Genomic DNA, 22,366 nt, shown 5'->3' on the forward strand with positions numbered 1-22,366 from the left:
CAAATTCTTCTGGTTATCCTTATCTCATTCTTTGCCGCCCACTCTGAGTGTCTGCTGAGTCTGCTTTGGACACAGCCTGAGCCCTCGTGTACAAACACTACACAAAACCACTGGCCTCCTGCATTATTTAGTGAGGGTGTCATCATCGCAGCTCACACCACCTTAAGTGTGCAATCAGGCTGCAGCTCTCTGATGGAGATGCACATGAAATACACTGCAGTGTAGTGTCTAATTAAAAAGCATTCGTCATATTTAAGACCATGCCGTATGTCTGCTGACCATAATGGTGCTTCCTGTCATTCTCTGCATGCATTGCCTTTTTATTACCACATAGTCGCAAGGAGTCGCTCCTTAGTAAGGATGTACAGACCTATTTATCTTCGGGGCTTTTATTGTCTACCGAGACCATGGGATGCCAGTGCTAATATGAGATTCACAGTCAGACTGTCTTCTTGAGACAGCAGTTCCCATATTGGAGAGTTTGGCCTTGTCTAAACCGGGCTGTTTTAAATGGAGATGAAGCACTGATCCTGCCCCGAGGAACCTTCTCTGCTGATGATAGTGGAAGACTGCTTGCTTTTATGAGCAGCAGGGTGTTTGTGAATCTTGGGTGTTCATGCAATACAATCATTATGAAAGACACCCCTTACGAAAGGAAAATATATTTACCAATATATTTCTTAAAATATATTGTGATATATTGTAATATATTATTTTCCCTTTTTATTTTCTAATATTTTATATATTTGAATACATTTAATAATATATTAATGATACATATATTATATTATATATTGCGAAATATACAAATGATTGCCGCTTTCAATATATTGCAACATATTGGAAAAGAATAAATATATATAAGAATATATGCCTAATATATTACATGATATTTTCCAATATACTGCAATATATTTTTGTTTCATAAGGGACACTAACTGAACATGAAATGTTGCAATGAGACTTTATTCATGTGTGTTAAAATACTTTCTTCAAGACAAGAGACAAGATGAGGATTCATTTTTGATTGAACACACATGCACAAATACTGTCTATCTGTCAGGGAAGCTGCTTTCTCTTTTGCACACACTCAAAGTGATTGCCAATATTAGGACCAAAACAAAGTATTTCACTTGACTATTAGGCTGTGACTATTAGGTTCAGTCAATTTAAAAAGAAAAGCCAATTACCTTTAGGTTGTGGAAGTTGTTTTTGAATAGAAAAACAAAACAATTCACCATTAGAATTATTTTATTACTTTAAAATTATAAACGTTTCCAAAAGGCATGCAAATAAAGATGTCTTCCTTCATAACAACAATGATTATGTTATGTTGTATTTTTATTTACCAATATTACCTTTTTACTCTATTTCTGATTTATTATTATTATTATTATATATATTTATGATTATTTGAAGGAAGATTTGCAAACATATACTTAAGAGTATATGTACTATAATTGTCACTCTGTCACTCTATGCTCTGGTTTTCCATATAGTAAAAAAAAAAAAGTCCCACCCCTTTCTGAATTATTTATATAGAGGCGCTCAGGATAGAGCACATTGCAATCATGTAGTTATCTGGCTGACCCAGATATCTTCACTCATCAGCTGATGTGACCTGCTTGAGCCACACTACTTATCCAGACTGAGGCCTAGAATCCAGAACCTTGGCTTAGATTCTGAATTTTTTATAGCCAGGCTGCCATAGAGAATTTGGCTTAAAATAGTGGACCCGTTTTATGTTGCTCTTAACAGATGAGGGTTTAAAGAGGGCAGGCTAGAGGGCATTACAGCAGCAAAGTCAGAATTTATTCACCAGCTTCTCCTGAGCAGATTAGATTCAGTTAAAAATATGAATGGCCCTACTAATGGTGTCCAGACAGTGGCCATGTAATCTCATAAGAAACCAGAGAAAGTTCACAATTGTTAGTCCAGGATGTTTATTAACAGCTGTGTGAAGTGCATATAGCTTAAAATATAGTTAAAAGTTAATAAGAACACAGAGCAAAAAAGGTTTCAACTGCTACTGTGAAGAAAAAAAAAAAGATATTTGGAATACTAGATTTGCTAAATACAGGGGAAGAGTCTTAATTCTGAATAACATATTAGCATACTACTCTATCTCTGCAATGCATGTAGCATGTATGCTAGTATGTTATTCTGAAACCAGCCCATGTTATGGAAGGGTTGACTGAAAGTATAGCTACTGTACTTGGAGCTTATTAATATGTGAAAAAAGTTTTTTAATGAATATCCTGTGTTGTACTCTTTCCTCTGAAGTTTTGACAGCTGGGTTTCAGTCTTGCAAAGTAAGGTACTTTTTACATTTTTTTAAGACCAAAAAATCAGGATCACATCAGCTAGCTTTGGTCATAGTAGCAGCATGCTAGGAAAACACAGTTTATACCAAACTTTAGAAAAAAAGAACACTAAATACACTCTGAAAAGTATTTGCATTTGAGCTAATGTGTAGCGAGTAAACTAACCATTTAGTTTCCATTTTTTTGCTGACTAAACACATCTTCACAACAGTTTTTTTTATATATTTAAGATATATTGATATTTTTGTTGTACGTGGAAAACTGAAAATACATTAAATTGTCAAAAACAACATTTAGAAAAACAGGATATCACTTGCTTCTAATATTCTGTAATGGTTCATTTGTGCTCTTATATTTTCTGTGAGCAATAAGTAAGGTTCTAGAGCCAGAAATGTAACAAATTATCACTGTATATATATATATATATATATATATATATATATATATATATATATATATATATATATATATATATATATATATACTGTATATATTCTTTTCCTAGAGTTCATGCTCAACATAGAAAATACTCTGATATTTAATTCATAACAAAACTTTAGTAGACTGAATTGCACAGACCGCTTCTTTTATTTATAATTGCTTTCACATATTTGGCTTGACACATATTTATGCAAAAACAAAAATTCACCCAAATGAATAAAAAAAAAACAATTCTGTCACAGACAATTTGCACAAAGTAATTACTTTATTATCAGACTTTTGCCCACTCCAAGATAAAATCTAGCATGATGTGAATGAAAGATAAAAGCAACAATGGTTTAGTCACAAATTTCCTTTTGTTCCACTGACAGATCTTATTCAACATTCATAAGAACATGACAGTTTCACATATTTAAAACTGTGAATTAGGTCTTTGTGATGTGATGATAAATAATGGCACAATCTGACATAAAACTGCTAAATCAAACCACAAAATCCCATTTATCTACTTTATGAAGGAAAACTAATCTATCCTTTCATAAGATAAACACACAGCAAGCCTTAACAAGGGTGACAAGTTTTAGGTATCCATCCTCATGTCATGTCATCAGTGCAAGATTTATGAAGGAAAGACAATTTAGCAGCCTCGATTGAAATACAACCTAGCAAGCTATTTAGCACCTCAGAAACGGACATTGTCACTGTTTAAATAAATAGGAGCAACAACTATCACCTCTTAAAGTTCTGAAAGCCCTAAAAATGAATGTATACATCTATAGTACGCGAAGTCATCTAAGAATCAACAGCTGAGGTTCCATCTCGTAAACATTGCGTTCTTACTGTAAACTGTCTCTTATTTACAGTAAGACAGTGATTTTTCTCCAAATCAGACAACAATTACATCTATCTTGTGCATTTTTCAGACAGTGTCATTGATATTTGTATTGTTCATTCATATATAAATTTTAGGAATATCCAGTTCAGTTGACATCCTCTCGGCTCTACATATGTAGCAACTTCAAAGTGAGATTTTTTCTCTGGCCTACTTCTCTGTTCAAAGTCAGACAGCTACATCTACCTTTCTCAATATGTCCTGATTAAAGAGAAACAGCTTTCTGCTGCAGTTATTGCATAGAGTAGAAACATTATGCAGTCTTACGACCATATGCAGCCCATATGCACAGCAGCACTCAAGATGCGTCCGGCTGTTCACTCTTGTTCTTGTCATTTTGATTTTTTTCCACTGCAGTGGATGATGAGAATATATTCAAGGACATATTTAGGTTGTTCCAATCCTTAAGTTACTGAAAATAAAGATCATACGCTAGTGTGTTCTTGAATAAGACAATGTTTTTTCCTGGTTGAAACTCTCATACCCACAATATTTGCACTCAACAGTGCAATATGTTACAGGAACAAGAATTAACAGTGATCTTAGATCATCATCTAGAAAATCACTGTTGGTCGAAGCAAAGTCAAATGTTATACACATATATCTCTTTTATTATACTACTATATTTTACAATAAAATACTGTTTGATGACTGTCTAGGTCAGGAGTCTTCAACAGTGGGACTGCAAGGGGTCTGCCCATTTCTGTTAATGACAAGAATTGTTTTGTCAAATATTAAGTAATTAATATTATTACATTGCATTGCCATCATATTTGCTGAATGAAATCCAGTATTTGTTTCTTAAAAATAGTGCCACAATATTTGACACATAATTCTCACAAAATATGTTGAATTTAGTAGCATATTTTCTTTCAACAACCATTTCTAAGGCATAGAAGTGCTGAAGTCTTGTAATAAACTTAAAAAAAAACTGCCACAAAGACATGGTTGTAGCTATTTATTCAATTATAAGCCAGTTTTCATATGTATGAATGATTCTGAAGACTAATTTATGCCTAATCCTGACTTCAAGATTAGAATTATGGCCAGTGATGGAAAACAAATGCAAACATGACCAGATGTTAGCATCTCTTGGTGTTTTATCTATGGCAACTATGGCATGGTGGACAAAGACTGTAAACACTGTATTTACTGTATACTTTAATTTTATACAAGTAGCACAGTTGCTTTGGGTTTTATCTGTACATGAAAAGTTAGATTTTATGTATTCATACACAATTCAATTTGCTACCATAAATCTAATAACTTTCAATAAGGGTTTTCAATTAACTAAAGAGATAATAGAAAAGTCTCAGTCAAGTAATATGCTAGCCTTTCATTATTTAGAGGCTGTAGGCTTTTGTGTGCTTTCATTTCTTAATGTCTCTTTCGATTCTGTAAGCATGCAAGCTCTTTTCATTGGTTAAGATAGAAATCGGATTCGGTCCAAATGGCGTCCTCCTGTTTTCTAATGGTCATGCATACAAATGCAGAGAGACCGCAGACCCTGGTAGAACCCAGACGCTCTACACATAATCTCATTACCAGTGAGTCAAAGGAAATGGCCTGGGCTAAAAGATAAGGCCTTTAGTGAATGTGTGCTGTTTGACTTATTTCCGTAATGGGATCATATAATCAGACATAGAAAAATAAATAAATTAATATTTAGAGCAACATTTAAATCATTTAACGAGTCCTAAATTTGCTTCACCGCTAGTGTCATGTACAATAAGAAAAAACATCAGATTCTGCAAAATAAATAAATAAATAAATAAAAATAAATTGTAAACAGATGATTTAAGATCTCAAAAAAAAAAGAAAGAAAAGTAAATCTACACAGTAACACAACATTTATTTGACAGGTGTTTATGCATTAAATATATTCCAAAATGTACATTATAATTAATTTGTAATTGCATATTCTTTATTTGTCAAAATTATGTAACTGATCAGATTTACGGTGGCCAAGAAAGCTCAAAACTCTGTAACTTAAGAAAACACAAGCAAACTGAAAAAAACACCTGCAGATATAGAAAACATCTTCCTTACTATCATCACAACACAAGCATTTAACGAAACACACTACAACACATGCATTTAACGAAACCCACTGCAAATCATCACAACACATGTAAATAACGAAATGCACTGCAAATCCTCACAGCACATGCACATTAAGAAACAATTAATGAAGCATTGCAAAAAAAATGTCATTAACCTTGAAATTATATTTAGCTGAGGATGTTAAAGTTAGCCATCTTAAGTAACGTTTTACATTTAATCTGGTAATTATTAAGCTTATTTAGGCTAGTCATATCCAAAAGATAAAGGAATCATGCAATCAGGGTGTTTCGTTATATGCATGTGTTGTGAAGGATTTGCAGCGCGCTTCGTTATAAGCATGTGTTGTGATGATTTGTAGCGCGTTTCGTTATATAAAAAACTTGGCTGAAGGCGAATCAATTATGTGATCATTAATCCATGGAATGTGTAACTATATCTGTGTTTTGGTTTATATGCGAGTACTGTTTGTTACATTTTGTTTGTTTTTATGTGTTTTGATAGTATTGTCTATATTGTCTGTATTGCTTCTCTTTTTTTCTTTTTTTTCTTTTACTTTTATTATTATTGTTTTTTTTTAATCTTCCTTGCCCAGGGACCACAGATGTAAATTAGCTTTATAGCTAACTCTCACGGTCCCTGTCAAATAAACTAATAAAATTTAATTAAAATTAAATTAAAAATATGCATGTGTTGTGAAGGATTTGCAGCGCGCTTCGTTATATGCATGTGTTGTGATGATTTGTAGCGCGTTTCGTTATATGCATGTGTTGTGAAGGATTTGTAGCGCGTTTCGTTATATGCATGTGTTGTGAAGGATTTGCAGCACGCTTCGTTATATGCATGTGTTGTGAAGGATTTGCAGCGCACTTCGTTATATGCATGTGTTGTGAAGGATTTGCAGCACGCTTCGTTATATGCATGTGTTGTGATGATTTGTAGCGCGTTTCGTTATATGCATGTGTTGTGAAGGATTTGCAGCGCGCTTCGTTATATGCATGTGTTGTGAAGGATTTGCAGCGCGCTTCGTTATATGCATGTGTTGTGAAGGATTTGCAGCACGCTTCGTTATATGCATGTGTTGTGATGATTTGCAGCGCATTTCGTTATATGCATGTGTTGTGATGATTTGCAGCGCATTTCGTTATATGCATGTTTCACATCTAATCTGAAGGCGAATAGTAGGCATATTTTGGCGTGCTGTCCTGGGGGAGGGGTCTGTGCCCGGAGCACAGCCCGAACCCAAATAACTCCCCCTATCCCCAATTTGGGATAAATAGATTAGAAGTGAGGAGTTGGGGTGGAGGAGGGATGCCGAAAAAAAACTGTCGTGAGACAGGAGGTAGGAAGACTGGATATATATACACTTGTGTGCTATTTAAGATGATTAGCTAAACGAGATGCACCTGTGCCAAATTGAATGATTATCTGATCGTGCTTTTCCCGAACTTTGTTAATAAAACCACATGTTGTGATGATTTTGCAGTGCATTTCGTTATATGCATGTGTTGTGATGATTTTGCAGTGCATTTCGTTAAATGCATGTGTTGTGATGATTTTGCAGCGCATTTCGTTATATGCATGTGTTGTGATGATTTTGCAGCGCATTTCGTTATATGCATGTGTTGTGATGATTTTGCAGCGCATTTCGTTATATGCGTGTGTTGTGATGAATTTGCAGCGCACTTCGTTATATTCATGTGTTGTGATGATTTTGAAGCGCATTTCGTTATATGCATGTGTTGTGATGGATTTGCAGCGCACTTCGTTATATGCATGTGTTGTGATGATTTTGCAGCGCATTTCGTTATATGCATGTGTTGTGATGATTTTGCAGCGCATTTCGTTATATGCGTGTGTTGTGATGAATTTGCAGCGCACTTCGTTATATGCATGTGTTGTGATGATTTTGAAGCGCATTTCGTTATATGCATGTGTTATGAGATTTTGCAGCTCATTTCATTATAAGCATGTGTTTTGATGATTTTGCAGCACGTTTAGATATATGCATTGTGTTGTCAAATTGATGATGTTTGTTTTTTTTATTTACTGATGTTTTTTCAATTTGCATGTGTTTTCTTAAATTGCAGCGCGTTGAGCTATCTCGGCCACCGTACAGATAAAAAAAACAAAAAAAAAAACCACTTATGAACGAATGGAGAGTGTTCACTGAAAAACCAGGGACCTCAACTCATTATTTGTTAAAGTCTCTTATGTTTTAGGTGGACAGCTCTTGAGAGCCTAGCAGCACTGTGTTTTTACAGAAGTTCATGAGCAGTTTGCACCTGCCAGGGCCGGACGAGGTCTGTCGTCCAGTTACTGGCCAGCTGCACAGGTTTTCTGATGCAGTAACGCAGCCCTCTGCTCCATCATGGCTCTCATCATGGTGGGGTTAATAGCTGGACTCATAGCTGGGGACATGGGCCGCAGTGGATACTGGCTGGATTTAGAACTCATTAAAACACACTGGAAGTATGGTATCTTGCCTGTAATACAAAGAATGAGTGATTATCAGTTCTGAAATAAAATAAAATAAAATAAAAACTGATTAAATGAACACTTTTAAAAACATTCATACAACATTCATACATTTATCGAAATATCAAATATCTTTACCTGGCTTTTTCCCCTCCGTGACATTTTCCTCTGCTTTCAGATCTTCTAATTGAAGTTGTTAGAAAAAAAAAATTGAAGAAACATTTTTACTAATTTCAATATATATATATATATATATATATATATAAATATATATATATATATATATATATATATATATATATATATATATATATATATATATGTATGTATGTATGTATGTATGTATGTATGTATGTATGTATGTATGTATGTATGTATGTACGTATACTATGCAGAAGCAAATTTTTAATTGACAGGGCAAGGACTTTCTATTTAGAACATAACATATGTTAATGTGACATTTATCAGGGTTGTTATGAGGAGACATGACAAAGCTCAGTTCTCAGAGGAAAATTATATCTGCAAATACCCATTTAGGCAGAGTCAAAGACTTGAATTTTAAAGTATAAGCGGCCTTCAAAAGTTATTTTAAATGGATGAAAACCAGGCTGTGAATAAAGTCATTGAGACCTTGGCGAATTTCAACAATGAAACAATACAAAAGTTGCATTCGCAGATGAACTGAAAGCTTTGTCCTGATCAAAGTAATTTGTCAATGTAATGTAGCATTGCATTCAGAAGGAAACAGAAAATAGACAAAAACTAAAGGAGGAAATTCAGAGTGTACCATGCCCAAAGACAAAATTTCTGAATGTTTGCCGGATTAACATAATCTGTTTTCATAATCATCCTTTTTTTTTTTTTTTACCTTTCTTAAAGTCTGACAAATTTTATTGAGCCTTCATACTAAATATTATTATTAAATATAATAATAATTTAATATCTTATTTGATAAATCAGGCTTTTATGTCTCATATAACATAATATAGGAGAATATGGTGCTCAAACATTAGGTCCAAACTGAGCAAAAATTTGCAATCTGGTGAAGTTGCCGGTATGACCAAAACTTATTATGAAATTCTGGTAGCTTGTAATGTAATTCAATGGGATCTGTCACTATATCTCTCTGAGTATACTTTTGTGTTCACTGTAAAATAAGACAATTATACTGATTAAATTATGCTTTCCAGTGAATAGTGCCTTGCTAAATCAGACTGCAAGTGGTTGCTGAGTAAGACCCAGGGTTTTTACTGATTTAACATGCACTAAAGTGGCACACTAGTTAGTAAACTTGACTCTAACAAGCATGTCAAGTGATTTATGTAAAAAAGGACAGTAGGTGGGTGTTAAAGTGGAAGAGTGACATTAGGAGTTCACAGGGTCAAACTGCCAGCAGCATTAGTGTTTTAATAGCAGCATTTAATTTGTAATTTCACTAATGCTGTTTAAAAATAGTTTAATCTCTGGTTTAAGTGGGAACCTTGAATAGTAACAATGTGGTTTATTTGATTTCCAGTGAATTATTGCGGTTCAGTTATTGAAACTGATGGTGAAGTGAATACATCTAATCAAAAGGGGAATTGTACCTCAGCGTCACCTGGAAGTTTTTGAAGTTCTCCCAAGTTCTACAATATGCAGGTTCACATTATCACTATTAATGCTTAGCAATGCATTTCTAAATGTATCTGCAGATGTTTTAACCTGCTTACACAAATGCGTGCATTTGATTATTGCTTATGACTTGCTGAATGATTAGGGACAGCATTACTATATATGAAGCAAACAGTCTACATAAAAAAATAAATAAATAAAAAACGCTTCACAGCATACTCTTTCACAACTCATGGATGCAAGAAAACATCTGAACTTACTTGCTGGTGCTGGTGTCTCAGCTGGTTTGTTTGAAGTCAGAAATGTAATGACAGAATCGTGGTTAGCAAATATCAACCTTAAAGCGATGGCAAAAAACATGGGCTTTGTTCCAAAACCTAGAGAGATTTCTCACTGCGTTATTAGGCAGCATTCTAACTAAAATAGAACTTCAGAAGAGACAGCTACACCTACAGCTAGCCATATTTTACCATGTTAATACTTTCTAACAGAATAATTGTTTGTTTTACCAATTTGAATAAATGTCTTTTGAAAACATAATTATTAATTAATATCAAATGTAGATGCAAATATTTAATAATAAACTATGCCATTATATTTAGTGCAGTCATTTTTACAGTTTCTCACCCTTTTTCATTGATGTATGACTGAAAAATATGCTTTTAAGTTTATTAGTTTATGTATTAGTTAAATGTGTAATCAAAATGGGTGGAAATGTTATAAGCAATTCAAATACATGAATCTTAAATTTAGGCCTATATATTTTGTGATGTTATAATAAATATAAAAAAAAAAAATCACTAAATATGTTCCTATTTTGTGAAATAAAGGAATATATAATATAATATAATATAATATAATATAATATAATATAATATAATATAATATAATATAATATAATATAATATAATATAATATAATATAATATCACTAAAAATACAAGTTTATTCTTTTGAGCCTGACTGTTGAAATTAAATAGCTGATCCAGTTCACATAACAAATTTCCAGTTCTTGAGTTCAACTCAGATGACATGAGGATGAAAAAAAATCATATACAATATTTAGACAACATTTTAAATAGATAAGTTGACCAAAAAAATAATAATAATAATAATTTAAATATATAGGCTATATATATATATATATATATATATATATATATTGTTTTTTTTTTTTTTTTTTTTGGTCAACTTATCTCTTTAAAATGCTGTCTAAATAGTCAGCACTAGTTTTTAAAGAAGACGCACAGACTGCTTCATACCTGGGAACCTGTGTTCCTGGAGGTGAAACAACACCTTAGGAATAGAGTTATTTCTATTCTTAAGGTGTCTGGAACACATGCGCAGTTTTGTGATTACATAGTTATGGAGAAGAACATGAAAGGTACACTTCCTGTCACAAAATCGAGAAATTCTCTAATGGCTTCATCTGAAGTTACATAACCTGACAGATCTAATTTTCTTGTGCCAACTGAAGTCTATAGCAAGATTTTATTATTTATTAATTTTTTGCTGACTTGATCCACCTTGCAGTGAGTTCTCAGTGAAAACAAAGAAACTGTGTACCAGTTTTCAAAACACAAAGCATCCATTGGGAAATTAATATAAAAACAATTCCTCAATATTTTGCCATGCCTGTCTATTTTGTGCTTTGAGCTGTCAAGAATAAAAATGTGTGAGAACTTCTGATCCAGTTTTACACTTGTTAGCAATGGAAACCAAAGATATTTTCTCTCTTTTAGGGGCGATATTCAAAGTTACAGAGATGGCTATCAGACTTTTATGATAATCATTAAAACTTACCCACAACTTCTTCAGTGGCTTGATTGACTCTCGGTGTTGGTGCAGCCTTCTTTTTGACTAATGATCAAACATAATCAATCATATTACACTGATGATATAGTATACAGTATACAATATATATATATATATTTATATATAACACCACTTTATCACTTTTACTTTTTGTCATGTTACTGTAAACAGGATTTACTAACTTTAGCCCTTTACAGGATGTCAAGGAGTTAAAAAGCACATAAATATTGTGTACTGGTTTCCTGTCAAGAAGTCATGAAGTATTGCATGCAATAATTCTATACAATCCATTAGCAATCTAAAATGCAGTGACCTATCACTTAAGATTGACAACATCATTAATCGAATGTATTTGTTGTTTGGAGGACTACTGACTGAAATATTCACTAGAACAAAAGTGTCTTCAACACATTCAGAGCAAGATTGCAATCCTTATTATTACTACTAATAAAATAAGACTTCAGTAGTTTAATATTTAATATTAGGGGGTTGTTTAAACCCCTAACCCTTAAATATGAGCACTAGTAAAACTATTACTGAAATTCTATACAATAAAATAACATACCCTCTGCTTTGGGCTTCACTTCTTTTCCAGCTTTCTCTTCTTCCAATGTATGGGCACAAAAAAAGAGTATATTGTTATTGAATTGATTATGAAATAATCAAATATTGTTCGATATTTATCAAAATCATACTGCACATCTTAAAGACACCATGTTTCATAAGACTGTTGCTCTGACTGTATGACCACAGGGATTTTATGGCATCAAATAAACAAAATGGCAAGTGGAAAAAAGCATACAACAACAAATCATTGTCCATGTGTGCCAATCTAGATGCAACTGATAAGCAAAAATAATGTGCAATGTGGAATTCAGCTAACAAGTAGCAGGGACAATTACATTTACTCCAAGCAACATTACATTTACTCGTTGACATTGCTAACGGTGCGGCTAGCAGGCACTAGAAGCAAACAAATATCATCCAGTGTGAAAAATGTTATCAATTTCAAAACACCCAGAATAGGATACAGTTGAACCTCTTTCTGTGAGTATTAAAGGGAATAATACAAATAAAATACAACAACAATATGTACCTTTCTTAGTAGAGATAGGTTTAGCCTTTTCTTTAGAGATCATTCGCTCTGTAAAATATGAAATTATAAGCTACTGCTCATTAATATAAAACTACTTCCAAGTCAGTTCCGGAACCATAATTACCTGTCCTTTTAGACTTCTCTTTCACAGCTGTTGGCTCTAAATAATAGAAAAGGATTTATTCAGTATGAAACTAAAATCTAAATTTAGCCATCATTTTTCTATTATTCTTACCTTTCTTTGCCACTGAAGGTTTTGCTTTGGCTTTAGTAACTGTGGGGTCTTTAAGACATACAGTACAAATGTATAAAATCAAATAGGGATGCACAAATTCAAATATAAAATGTATAACAAAGTTGTTATAATAATGACAAATCAGCATCTTCTCCAAAATTTAATTTTAATATTGCCTTTCATTTCATTTAATTTAAATTGGATCTCACCCTTCTTTGTAGGAGCTACTTTGGCTTTTTCTTTAGGCACTGCTGGTTCTGAAATTGGAGGTCAAAGGTTATTACTTGCTTCGGGTCTGTTAACATAACTATAAACTATAATACATTCTTACTATTGGCACAAAACAAATTACTACAATATACCTTTCTTTTTAGTGGCTTGTTTTGGTTTTGCCAAAGCAGCTTCTGGTTCTTAAGCAAAGGAAACATTCATTCAAAGAAAAAAAAAAATATAAAAAATAAAAAAAAAGAAGAAGAAGAAGAAAAAGAAAAATACAAAAACAAAATTATTGTCACATAGAATTAAATTAATAATATATTGCAGGATAAACACCTTTCAGTAGAGTAGGAGCTTGATTAGTTGTTGAAATTTGAACTTCTGATTCTGAAAAACACAGTAACTATTGTTAAAAATATATTTCTAGGAAACATACTGCACTTTCACTGAAATTGACATTTTTTTGTTTTTATTATTTCTTTTTTTCATTGACAGACACACTATTTAGTAAGCAATAATATGTTAATTATTTTATGAATGGATTTAAATTAAAATAGTTTTGAATACCTGGAATATCGGATGGTGGTAATGGGCTACTTGTAACTATATGATGCACTGTAAGATAAAAGATAAAGTAGATTTCAGGGCTTTAAGGAATATTTTTGGTTTGTTTAAATTTAAAGGTGTTGTGTGTAAAGTACACCTAGTACATCACAACAGTAATTATGAGTGGCTGCATTACTCACCATACCAGCCAGGGGGCGCTGGGCAGTACACAGGTGTTGGTCGGCACATAGGAACTGTTTCACCGGATTGTGAAAAGAAAGATTCAGAGTTACACCAGACTGTAGATTGTGTGTTACTGATGCTGTCTTTTTGCATAATGTGAATGTAACACATATTAAAAAGTCACAAGGATATGAGTTGCACTCACGATCCTGTATCAGAGCTGGAGCAGCTGACACTTCCACATCCTCTGAGGCTCGAGATCCTGTTATTAGGAAAAGGGAAAGGGAGAGCACTGCTGTCATATAGTTAAATCAAATGGAATTTTTAAATTTGACATCAACTTAGAAGTTCAGCCAAAAATGAAAAATCTGTCATCATTTCCTCATTGATCAAAACCTGTATGATTTCTTTCTTCTGTAGAACACAAAAGAAGATGTTAAGCAGTATGTTCATGCTACTCTTTTTTTCATGTAATGAAAATAAATTTTGACCAGGGCCTGACATAAAGTATCCTGAAATCATAAGTTGTTTGACACTCTTAATCTTCCTCACTGGTAGTTCAAACTTGTGTGATTTGAATATGTGCATGTTTAAAGTTGCAGAAGATCTGTAATATTGCTCACAACTTACATGGATAACTTGTATGTTTTTTATTTAATATTATTATTATTATTATTATTATTATTATTATTATTATTATTATTATTATTATTATTATTATTATTTTACCATATAGGTTGAGTTTGAAAAGTTCCTGTTTGCCATTAATGTGTGTTTTATGGAAAACAGCATGTGAAAATTTAGCAAAATGTGTGAAGACATGATGACAGGACTTTCATTTATTGATGAACTATCCCTTTAAAGAAGTAAAGTATGGTCAGATCATGTGGATTTACTTCTCTTTTTGGGTATGTTGACAGCCGCTGTCTTTGCTTTTGGAGCTGTGAAGCAGAAAGCAAATTTGAGTCAGTATTAATTTCAAAGATTATAAAGTCATTTGAAAAATGTCATTCAGGGCTTGATGATAAAGCAGGCACACATTGTGCTTTTTCTTTTGCACCTTTCTTTGCTTTTTCTAGTCTTGTTCTTACTGGAGACTCTTTTTCTGATGAGCAAATATTAGTTATGAAGTTAATTTTAGTACAATATTCAATAAAAAAAACAATAACTCTGATGTTAAGAGGGCTATTGGACCTTTCCTCTCTTTAAGCAGGGGTTCCCTTCTCTTAGTCTCAGCTTCTGGAGATGGAAAACACAATAAACAATATAAAATTAGTATGATTATCTCCAAATTTGTTGCCAGAAATTTAGTCAGCTGAAAATGATTGTAAAAATATACAGTGTTTGCTGGCAAAATTAAAACACTGTGTCAAATGCACCATGAAAGACATCTAATTGGAAATATATATTTGTCATTTTACTAAATGTGGAAATAAACAAATCAAAATTGAATTTAGGAATAAATACATTTTCTAAAGTGGATTTTGGCATGAAATGTCCCATAATGCCGTTGGCTCACAATTATTTGATTTTTTATATTTTATTGCATTATTAATTAGACTATTTTAACCATTTTGTTAAAATAACAGAACAATCTTTTAAAGCACATCAATATGATTTATCAATAGATTTTTATACTAATTTACTAGAGACATGACATGAATCAAGCTAAACTGCTTTGTTTAGAGAGAGCTGAAAACTGAAGCACTTCATGTTGACTAAATCACTGATACTATAAACTATTAATATATATATAAACACTTTGCCAGTGTTTGTTGTCAGTGTATCAGCTGTATCAGCAGTCATGATTGTTGTTGCAAATTGATTATACAAATAAGCATATTAGAGTGGAAATACTATCTTTAGTATTTCTTAAGGCTGGGGTTTCGATTTAAAAACAAAAACAAAACAAAATCTGCATTAATTATTATGCACCAGGGGGCACTATTGTGTTTGTCAAAAAAATACAACTATTTTACTGATATAAGATCCTCAGTGATGTCCTGTAAAACAGATTACTATGTTATTATATAGATGAGATCATTGTATATTTTTCATTATTCTAAAATGATTTGAAAAATTAACTTGCAAAGCTATCGCTTCGATGAACAAAATTAAACAAACTAACAGACCATATCTGATATAAAATACAAGTTACTTGTTATTAACTTATGTTCATAGATCTGTTGTATAAAAATATGTGGTCCCATGTCTAAGATTAAATAATGTGTGTAGTTTGTTATTGAAAAAAAGATAATTTACTTGGCCAAGCATAATCCATGATACTCAAAGAAAACATACTTTATATAATAAATGCATATGTAACTATTTTCTAAAGTATCTATTATTAACTTCTTGCAGTTGATATATATATATATATATATATATATATATATATATATATATATATATATATATATATATATCAGCGGCAATAACATTTTGTTCAGTAATATTATTGAATAAACACACCTCTTTTCTTTTCTTTCTCAGGTTCAGCTGGAAGAAACAAAGAAAAAAGGAAAAAAGGACAATGAGTGACAATTAATGTAGCACTTTAATTTATCATTACACTAGATGGCGAATATGAGTGGATTTCTCTAAACAACAATGCAAACCACCAAACATGGCTTTGCTGATCCATTAGTGGCAAAAACTTTGCCTAGCAATTTCAGCAAATTGTTAGGAAGAGAAACAAAACTTAATCTTGAATCTTTTTTTTTATATGCTATCCTGTAAGCACAGTAGAAAGCAGGATGGTATGAGTTTAAAGTACGGAGACATCCACGTCTTCAGTCACTTCTATACCACTGGTGCAAATGTGTTTTTAGGTACACATCATTCACCAATCAGTGATTATATTTTATTGCATGTTCAAAATACAGAATATCAGTTATTTTTGCATGAAAAGCTCACAATATTTGTTAGAACATAATCACAAGATTCCATTTCTCTAACTAGATCTACAGTTGATCCATGAGCCAGTGTAATTTGCTATAGAATGGCTCTAGAATGCAATAGAATATGCCCAGGCTTTTGTTTATTATATTTTAAAACAACATGCATGATATTGACCTTGCGAGTCAATACCAAATACCTTTTTCTTCCTTTGGTTTAGTGTCTTGGGCTTTTTGAGGCTCTTTAGGTATTACTGAATGCATACAAGGACAGGCAGAGGCCTCTTTGTGTTTGTCTGGATACAAACAAATGAAAAATTGTGAGTGTAATTTTTAAGGACTTCCAAATGAGCATTTTTTGTGCACACACGGGTTCGTTTGGTGTCAGGGTTCAGTTCGTTTGGGTAATCTAAATCTTTTTTTTTGGAGGCACCCTCAGACTTATTCGAAAAAAAAAAAAAAATCGAATCAGTCACAAAAAAATATACTAAATCTGAAAATTATTATGATGTACATAAAATAATGTGAAACTGTTCAAAAACAGACAAACTAATGAGAGATGTATTAGATTAGCCTTGTTTAAATCAACACAGGGTGATAAAGATCACATTGGCAGCTAAACACGAGGATAAATGTCTTCTACTGATGAATATATTAGTGTCATTATCTTTAAAACCCATAATGTGCTTATGACATCAGAGGCCAATTCCAGATTTTACATCCATAAATCAAAATGTTATTACTGAAATTAATTTTTAGAGTGGTGGTAGTAAATCACAGGATACAAATATGACACCTTCATTATAAATTTGGATTGCATAATTTTGCCAGAATTAATGTGACAAATTTTGGATTAAATGCCACCCTGTCAGTAAAGAGATTGGATTATTTTAACAAGAAGGACGCCAGCTAAAAATAAAAACAGGTTGACAACCTCACCAACAAACGGAGATTAACAGTAACAACAAATCTGAAGATAATGGCTGAGAAGAAGGGAAATGTTTTAAGCGGATGCAAGAATTCCAAGAAAGTCTCTTAGAATAATGTTATTTACATGCTCGCTGGGAATTATAGGGGCGGGGGGGGGGTCATTCAAAATGTCTTTAACCTTAAATGCTAATGCCATTTTTGATATCACTCAACGCTGCAGCTGAGAACATGATATATGTTATTAAAACAGCATGCATTCTTTCTTCCTCTGTTTTCTCACTGACCTTTGGTGCTAAAGTTTATTAGCTAACAAAATGCATTTACTCTTTTCTGATTATTAAGATCAGCAGGGGCATTGAAAGGCGTAAAGTAGGATATTATAGGATATGACTATGGATATATAAGATATGACTATAACTTTGATTTGCCATTGAAACTTCATATATTACATTTGTGTAAATTTGCATTTGCATTTTTTTAAATAAAAAATTAAATAGGATAAAAAATGTAATGTGAAATAAGATGCGTATTTAGAGACAGTAGTAGCACTTAAACTGTAATTTTGCTCTGACCTTCTTTTTAAATAAAATAAAATAAAATAAAAAAGTTTCTCTATTTGGAGACAACAGCAGCACTTTAATTATGTACTGACCTTCTTTTTCAGCCTCTGCCACAGGCTCCTCTGCTTCTTTTTCTTTCGCTTCCTTGGCTGCCGCTGTTTTAAGAAATAAAGCAAACAAAACAAAAGGTGAGTCTTACAGCCCAGAAAGAAAATAGAAAGACAAAAGACACTGACATGTACTTGTTCACACACACACACACACATACATCCACACAATGTCAACTTTGATGTTCAGATCTTTTTGTGCTTTATTTGTGCTTTCTGTGCGGACTGTTCAACCCCATGGGTCAAAATGGATCTCTTCAAGTCCCACATTTTTGCTCTCTCGCCTAGCAGCAGGAGTCTTTCTCTCAGCAGGGATTTATTCTGTTGTGTGAAACATATCTAATGATGTTCTTGATAGAGGAATGATAGAGTATCTGCTGCTTGCCTGCAGGCAAGGCCGAGATTCTCATTTTTCTGGCGTACGCTCTGTAGTAAATGGAATGGGGTGTTGTTATTGCTGTAATTTTCTGCAGAGCACAACATTTTAAAGAACTAAAGTACAAAATAGTAAAGTCAAAAACAAGTCAGATCTATTTGAGGTAGCCTTGTCAATGAAACAGATCAGCATGATACAATCCTGGGATATCTTTGGACATGAAACGGGTGGAAAAAGACTCCCAAATATTGCTTGATGATGGGGCCAAAGCAAGCACACACATTTACTGAATACTGGATTATACACTCTTTTGTAAAAAAAAAAAAAAAAAAAAAAAAAAAAAAACATATATATATATATATATATATATATATATATATATATATATATATATATATATATATATATATATATATATATATATATGATAGAGCCAATGTATACACTGAACATATTATAATCAGATTGTATTGCTGCCATTTATTTACTGAGTAATAATTACACACTTTATTGTGTAATGAATACTGAATTATACATTGTTTTGTATAAAAATGTAATTAAATAAAATAAAATTTGTAGTGATCAGAGATGTTGCTGTGGAAATTTAATGAAGGCATGTCTGAAAAATAAAATGATTTCCTTTCACTTCATAAAGGTAAAGGTCAACTTGAGATCTGCATGAGCCATATTATATTCAGTGTGCATAAATGCCCCCAAACTTGACATACATTTTTAATCTGTCCAGTGCACAAACAGCAGGAGATTGAATGCAAATCAATATGTTGCTGCAAAATCAATGAAGGTGAAAACAAACTCTGAACAAATTTCGAATGTTGTCTTGACAAATCCTTGCCTAAAAATGTAAATAATCTTATTATAAATTGTTAAGGCTTACTTGAGCAATTTTTTTATCTTCATGATTGCTACACAGTTGCCTGGTCTTCAGAATGGCTGCTAAGGTTGTTAAGACCAATCTACCATTTTTGGGCAAAAATCCTCAGCAAAGACCATGAGAACCAGGTCCTCTGCATAGACCCTGTGCCCAGCTTTGACTCTTTCACCATGTGATGTACTCCAATCTTCACTGGATGGATGTTTTGAGTGATGCCAGTCCACGTTCTGACTTCTGATGCTGCCTTGAACTAAACCACACCATGTTTGGTTCATCTGGCCAGAGGAGAACTGGCCCCATGACTAAACCTGGTTTCTCCCAAGGTTTTTATCTCCGTTTCTGTCAAATAAGAAGTTTGGGTTCCTTGCCACTGTTGATTTTTTTGGCTCACTTATTTGGGGACACTTTATATCTGCCGATATTATCGACTTGTTTGCACAGACACAATTAGGAGAAAACTGAACTGAGCTGGATGAGAACATCACTGAATCAGCAATGAACTGACTTTAACTGAAAAAAATAAGAACAGCTTTATAACAAAATATAATTTTGTTTACAGCATCTCAGAACACCTTAGTTACCAAGTTGTGACTCCCTAGTAACAAGTCAGAGAAAATTAGCAACAACTTGTTACGTTTGTTATAGGGTGCGCTTGAATTGACAGTTTAGAGAGCTTTTCTCCTTTTTGAAATTTATTTGAATCTCTCTGTATAAGTATCAGTTCTCTGCACTGTGTGTAACCACAGTCTCACCATGTTCCACTGTTGTCTCTACAGGCACAAGTACACTTCATTCTGTTGTTCCCAGACAGAAGCAGCAGCAGTCAGTACTCTGAACTCATCTGTGAGTCTGTGATACTGCTCTGTCACACACTGTCTCAGAGTGGGATTAGTTTTCCATCTTGCAATACACACATGGCTTTATCCCCAATCTCCTCTCCAGATTTTAATCGGATACCCAGTAGGATCTTTTGCCCTCAGGAGGAATTCAGAAAAATTCTAGTTCAACACCATATCGATAAATCAAATAACAAGAATAATTGGAAAGGGAGGAATACATCTCACAGGATGAAATCATATTATAGAGATCCTTGTGCTTTTATAATGTTCATTTCACCATGGCTGAGGTTACACCTTTTTTGCATTATCTTTAAAATATGTATTTTAGGTAAATAATGAAAAATATGGCTTCAGTTAAAAATAGTACATATTAATTTCAAGAACTGTTTAAAAACTGTTGAAGAAAGAAAGAAAGAAAGAAAGAAAGAAAGAAAGTGCATTTTTAAAAACATCTGTATACATGGCCTATATACTAATTAAAATTATTATTAATTGATCTTTGAAAATACATATTTTAATAAATAATGAATAATTATTATTCAATAAATAAACAAATAAACTATAATACATAGCATTTCTTAAATATTCAGCTCAATAAATAAAGTTCAATAATTGGTCACTTTAACATTACAGTTTAATAACAGTCAAGGATATAATAAATGAGGCCAGACCCCTTTGATCTATAACTGAGTCTAATTTTTGTCTTTTTATACACACAGAAAAACAAGGTACAAAATATGTCACTGTGGCGGTACCTTTTCAAAGGGTACACCTTTGTACCTAAAGGGTGCATATTAGTTCCTTAAAGGTAAGTATTAACACCTGAAGTGTACATATTTGTACCTAAAAATTTACAAATTGTACCTTTTGAAAAGATATTTCCCAGGTGATAGCTTTTGTACCTTTTTTTTCTGAGAGTGCAGCAGTGCAGAACATCAAGCAACTAGACACACACCAACATCATCCTAATGCTGTGAAGTAGATGGGGAAAAATAGCTATAAGGAAGTCGTTGGAGATCAAAGTTTAAGGCCTAAGGGTCTGCTCAACCCTCACATCCACAGCCACACACACACTTGCCCTCTTCTCCCATCATCCACCTCCATCAGACTTCTGCCTGTTGTAGAACACCACTCCTCCACAGTTTTTGAGCTCCTTAGTGAGACCTTGGAGCTCATTAGTGTTGGCATGATATTCTCATTTTAATTCTGGTTCATTTTATATGCTTCATGCAAGCAAACTGTTGCTATGTTTGTTACCTTTAGGGACCGGTTCTGGTTCTGGTGCTTTTTCAGCGATTTCCGCCTCCTCTGCGCTTTCATCCTTTTCATCTTTCTCCTCTTCTTTCAGGGTTGTTATGTCTTTGAAAGGAAAGCAAACATATTTATAAAGCTCACCGGATAGATCACAAGAAGTATGCATGACTTTGTTTCAAAGTCTTTCCAACCTTTAGTAAACAGTAAAAATTCATTTTCCCTTGACCTATTATTCTTGGACTCTTCCAAGTGATTTTGGCGGGAGCTAAAATGTCCCCTTTGTTGGTGGCTAGATTGCATTAGCGTTTGACAAAGAGATATAATCAGATTTAATTTGCAAATAGAATCTTTTTTTTTTTTCAATTATTCTACTGAGACTGATCCTTCAGATTGCATTTGCATCATCAGCGGTGAGTTAGGAGATGGAACAGGTGGTTTGGCTTTGTGCAAAGGCAATTAGCGAATCAGATAAATTAAGTTAGTCAAGCTGCCCTTTGTTTGACTACCTAAGTAAAAAGCAAAAGGTATAGGCAGTATGCATAACTTACCATTAACTTTATGTGTTGCTCCAGCTAAAACTATGACTATAACCACTATTCCTAGCTTTTTACTCA

General features: G+C 33.0%; 1 protein-coding gene across 7 annotated transcripts in view; it reads right to left on the reverse strand.

Moving 5' to 3' along the window:
• Positions 1–4,132: 4,132 nt before the first annotated feature.
• The window catches only part of LOC113051016 (triadin-like), a 35,801-nt gene continuing 17,567 nt past the window's right edge, over positions 4,133–22,366 (reverse strand). For 2 of the 7 annotated variants that reach the window (XM_026214598.1, XM_026214593.1), the window contains 21 exons: positions 21,756–21,857; positions 18,377–18,439; positions 16,995–17,090; positions 16,370–16,396; positions 15,092–15,136; positions 14,958–15,002; positions 14,794–14,838; positions 14,103–14,159; positions 13,915–13,968; positions 13,736–13,783; positions 13,505–13,555; positions 13,315–13,362; positions 13,162–13,209; positions 12,953–13,000; positions 12,842–12,877; positions 12,718–12,765; positions 12,187–12,225; positions 11,610–11,666; positions 10,068–10,088; positions 8,335–8,379; positions 7,261–8,204 (listed from right to left, as the gene is read on the reverse strand). In XM_026214598.1, the coding sequence (XP_026070383.1) occupies positions 8,035–8,204; positions 8,335–8,379; positions 10,068–10,088; positions 11,610–11,666; positions 12,187–12,225; positions 12,718–12,765; positions 12,842–12,877; positions 12,953–13,000; positions 13,162–13,209; positions 13,315–13,362; positions 13,505–13,555; positions 13,736–13,783; positions 13,915–13,968; positions 14,103–14,159; positions 14,794–14,838; positions 14,958–15,002; positions 15,092–15,136; positions 16,370–16,396; positions 16,995–17,090; positions 18,377–18,439; positions 21,756–21,857 (1,193 nt within the window). In that variant the 3' untranslated portion in view covers positions 7,261–8,034. Of the gene's footprint in view, positions 4,361–7,260; positions 8,205–8,334; positions 8,380–10,067; positions 10,089–11,609; positions 11,667–12,186; positions 12,226–12,717; positions 12,766–12,841; positions 12,878–12,952; positions 13,001–13,161; positions 13,210–13,314; positions 13,363–13,504; positions 13,556–13,735; positions 13,784–13,914; positions 13,969–14,102; positions 14,160–14,793; positions 14,839–14,957; positions 15,003–15,091; positions 15,137–16,369; positions 16,397–16,994; positions 17,091–18,376; positions 18,440–21,755; positions 21,858–22,366 lie in introns of those variants that run through there. The other 5 variants (XM_026214594.1, XM_026214596.1, XM_026214595.1 and 2 more) reach the window with 5 other exon arrangements.

The sequence above is a fragment of the Carassius auratus genome, chromosome 31, assembly GCF_003368295.1.
Source record: "Carassius auratus strain Wakin chromosome 31, ASM336829v1, whole genome shotgun sequence".
In the NCBI taxonomy this organism is placed as follows: domain Eukaryota; kingdom Metazoa; phylum Chordata; class Actinopteri; order Cypriniformes; family Cyprinidae; genus Carassius; species Carassius auratus.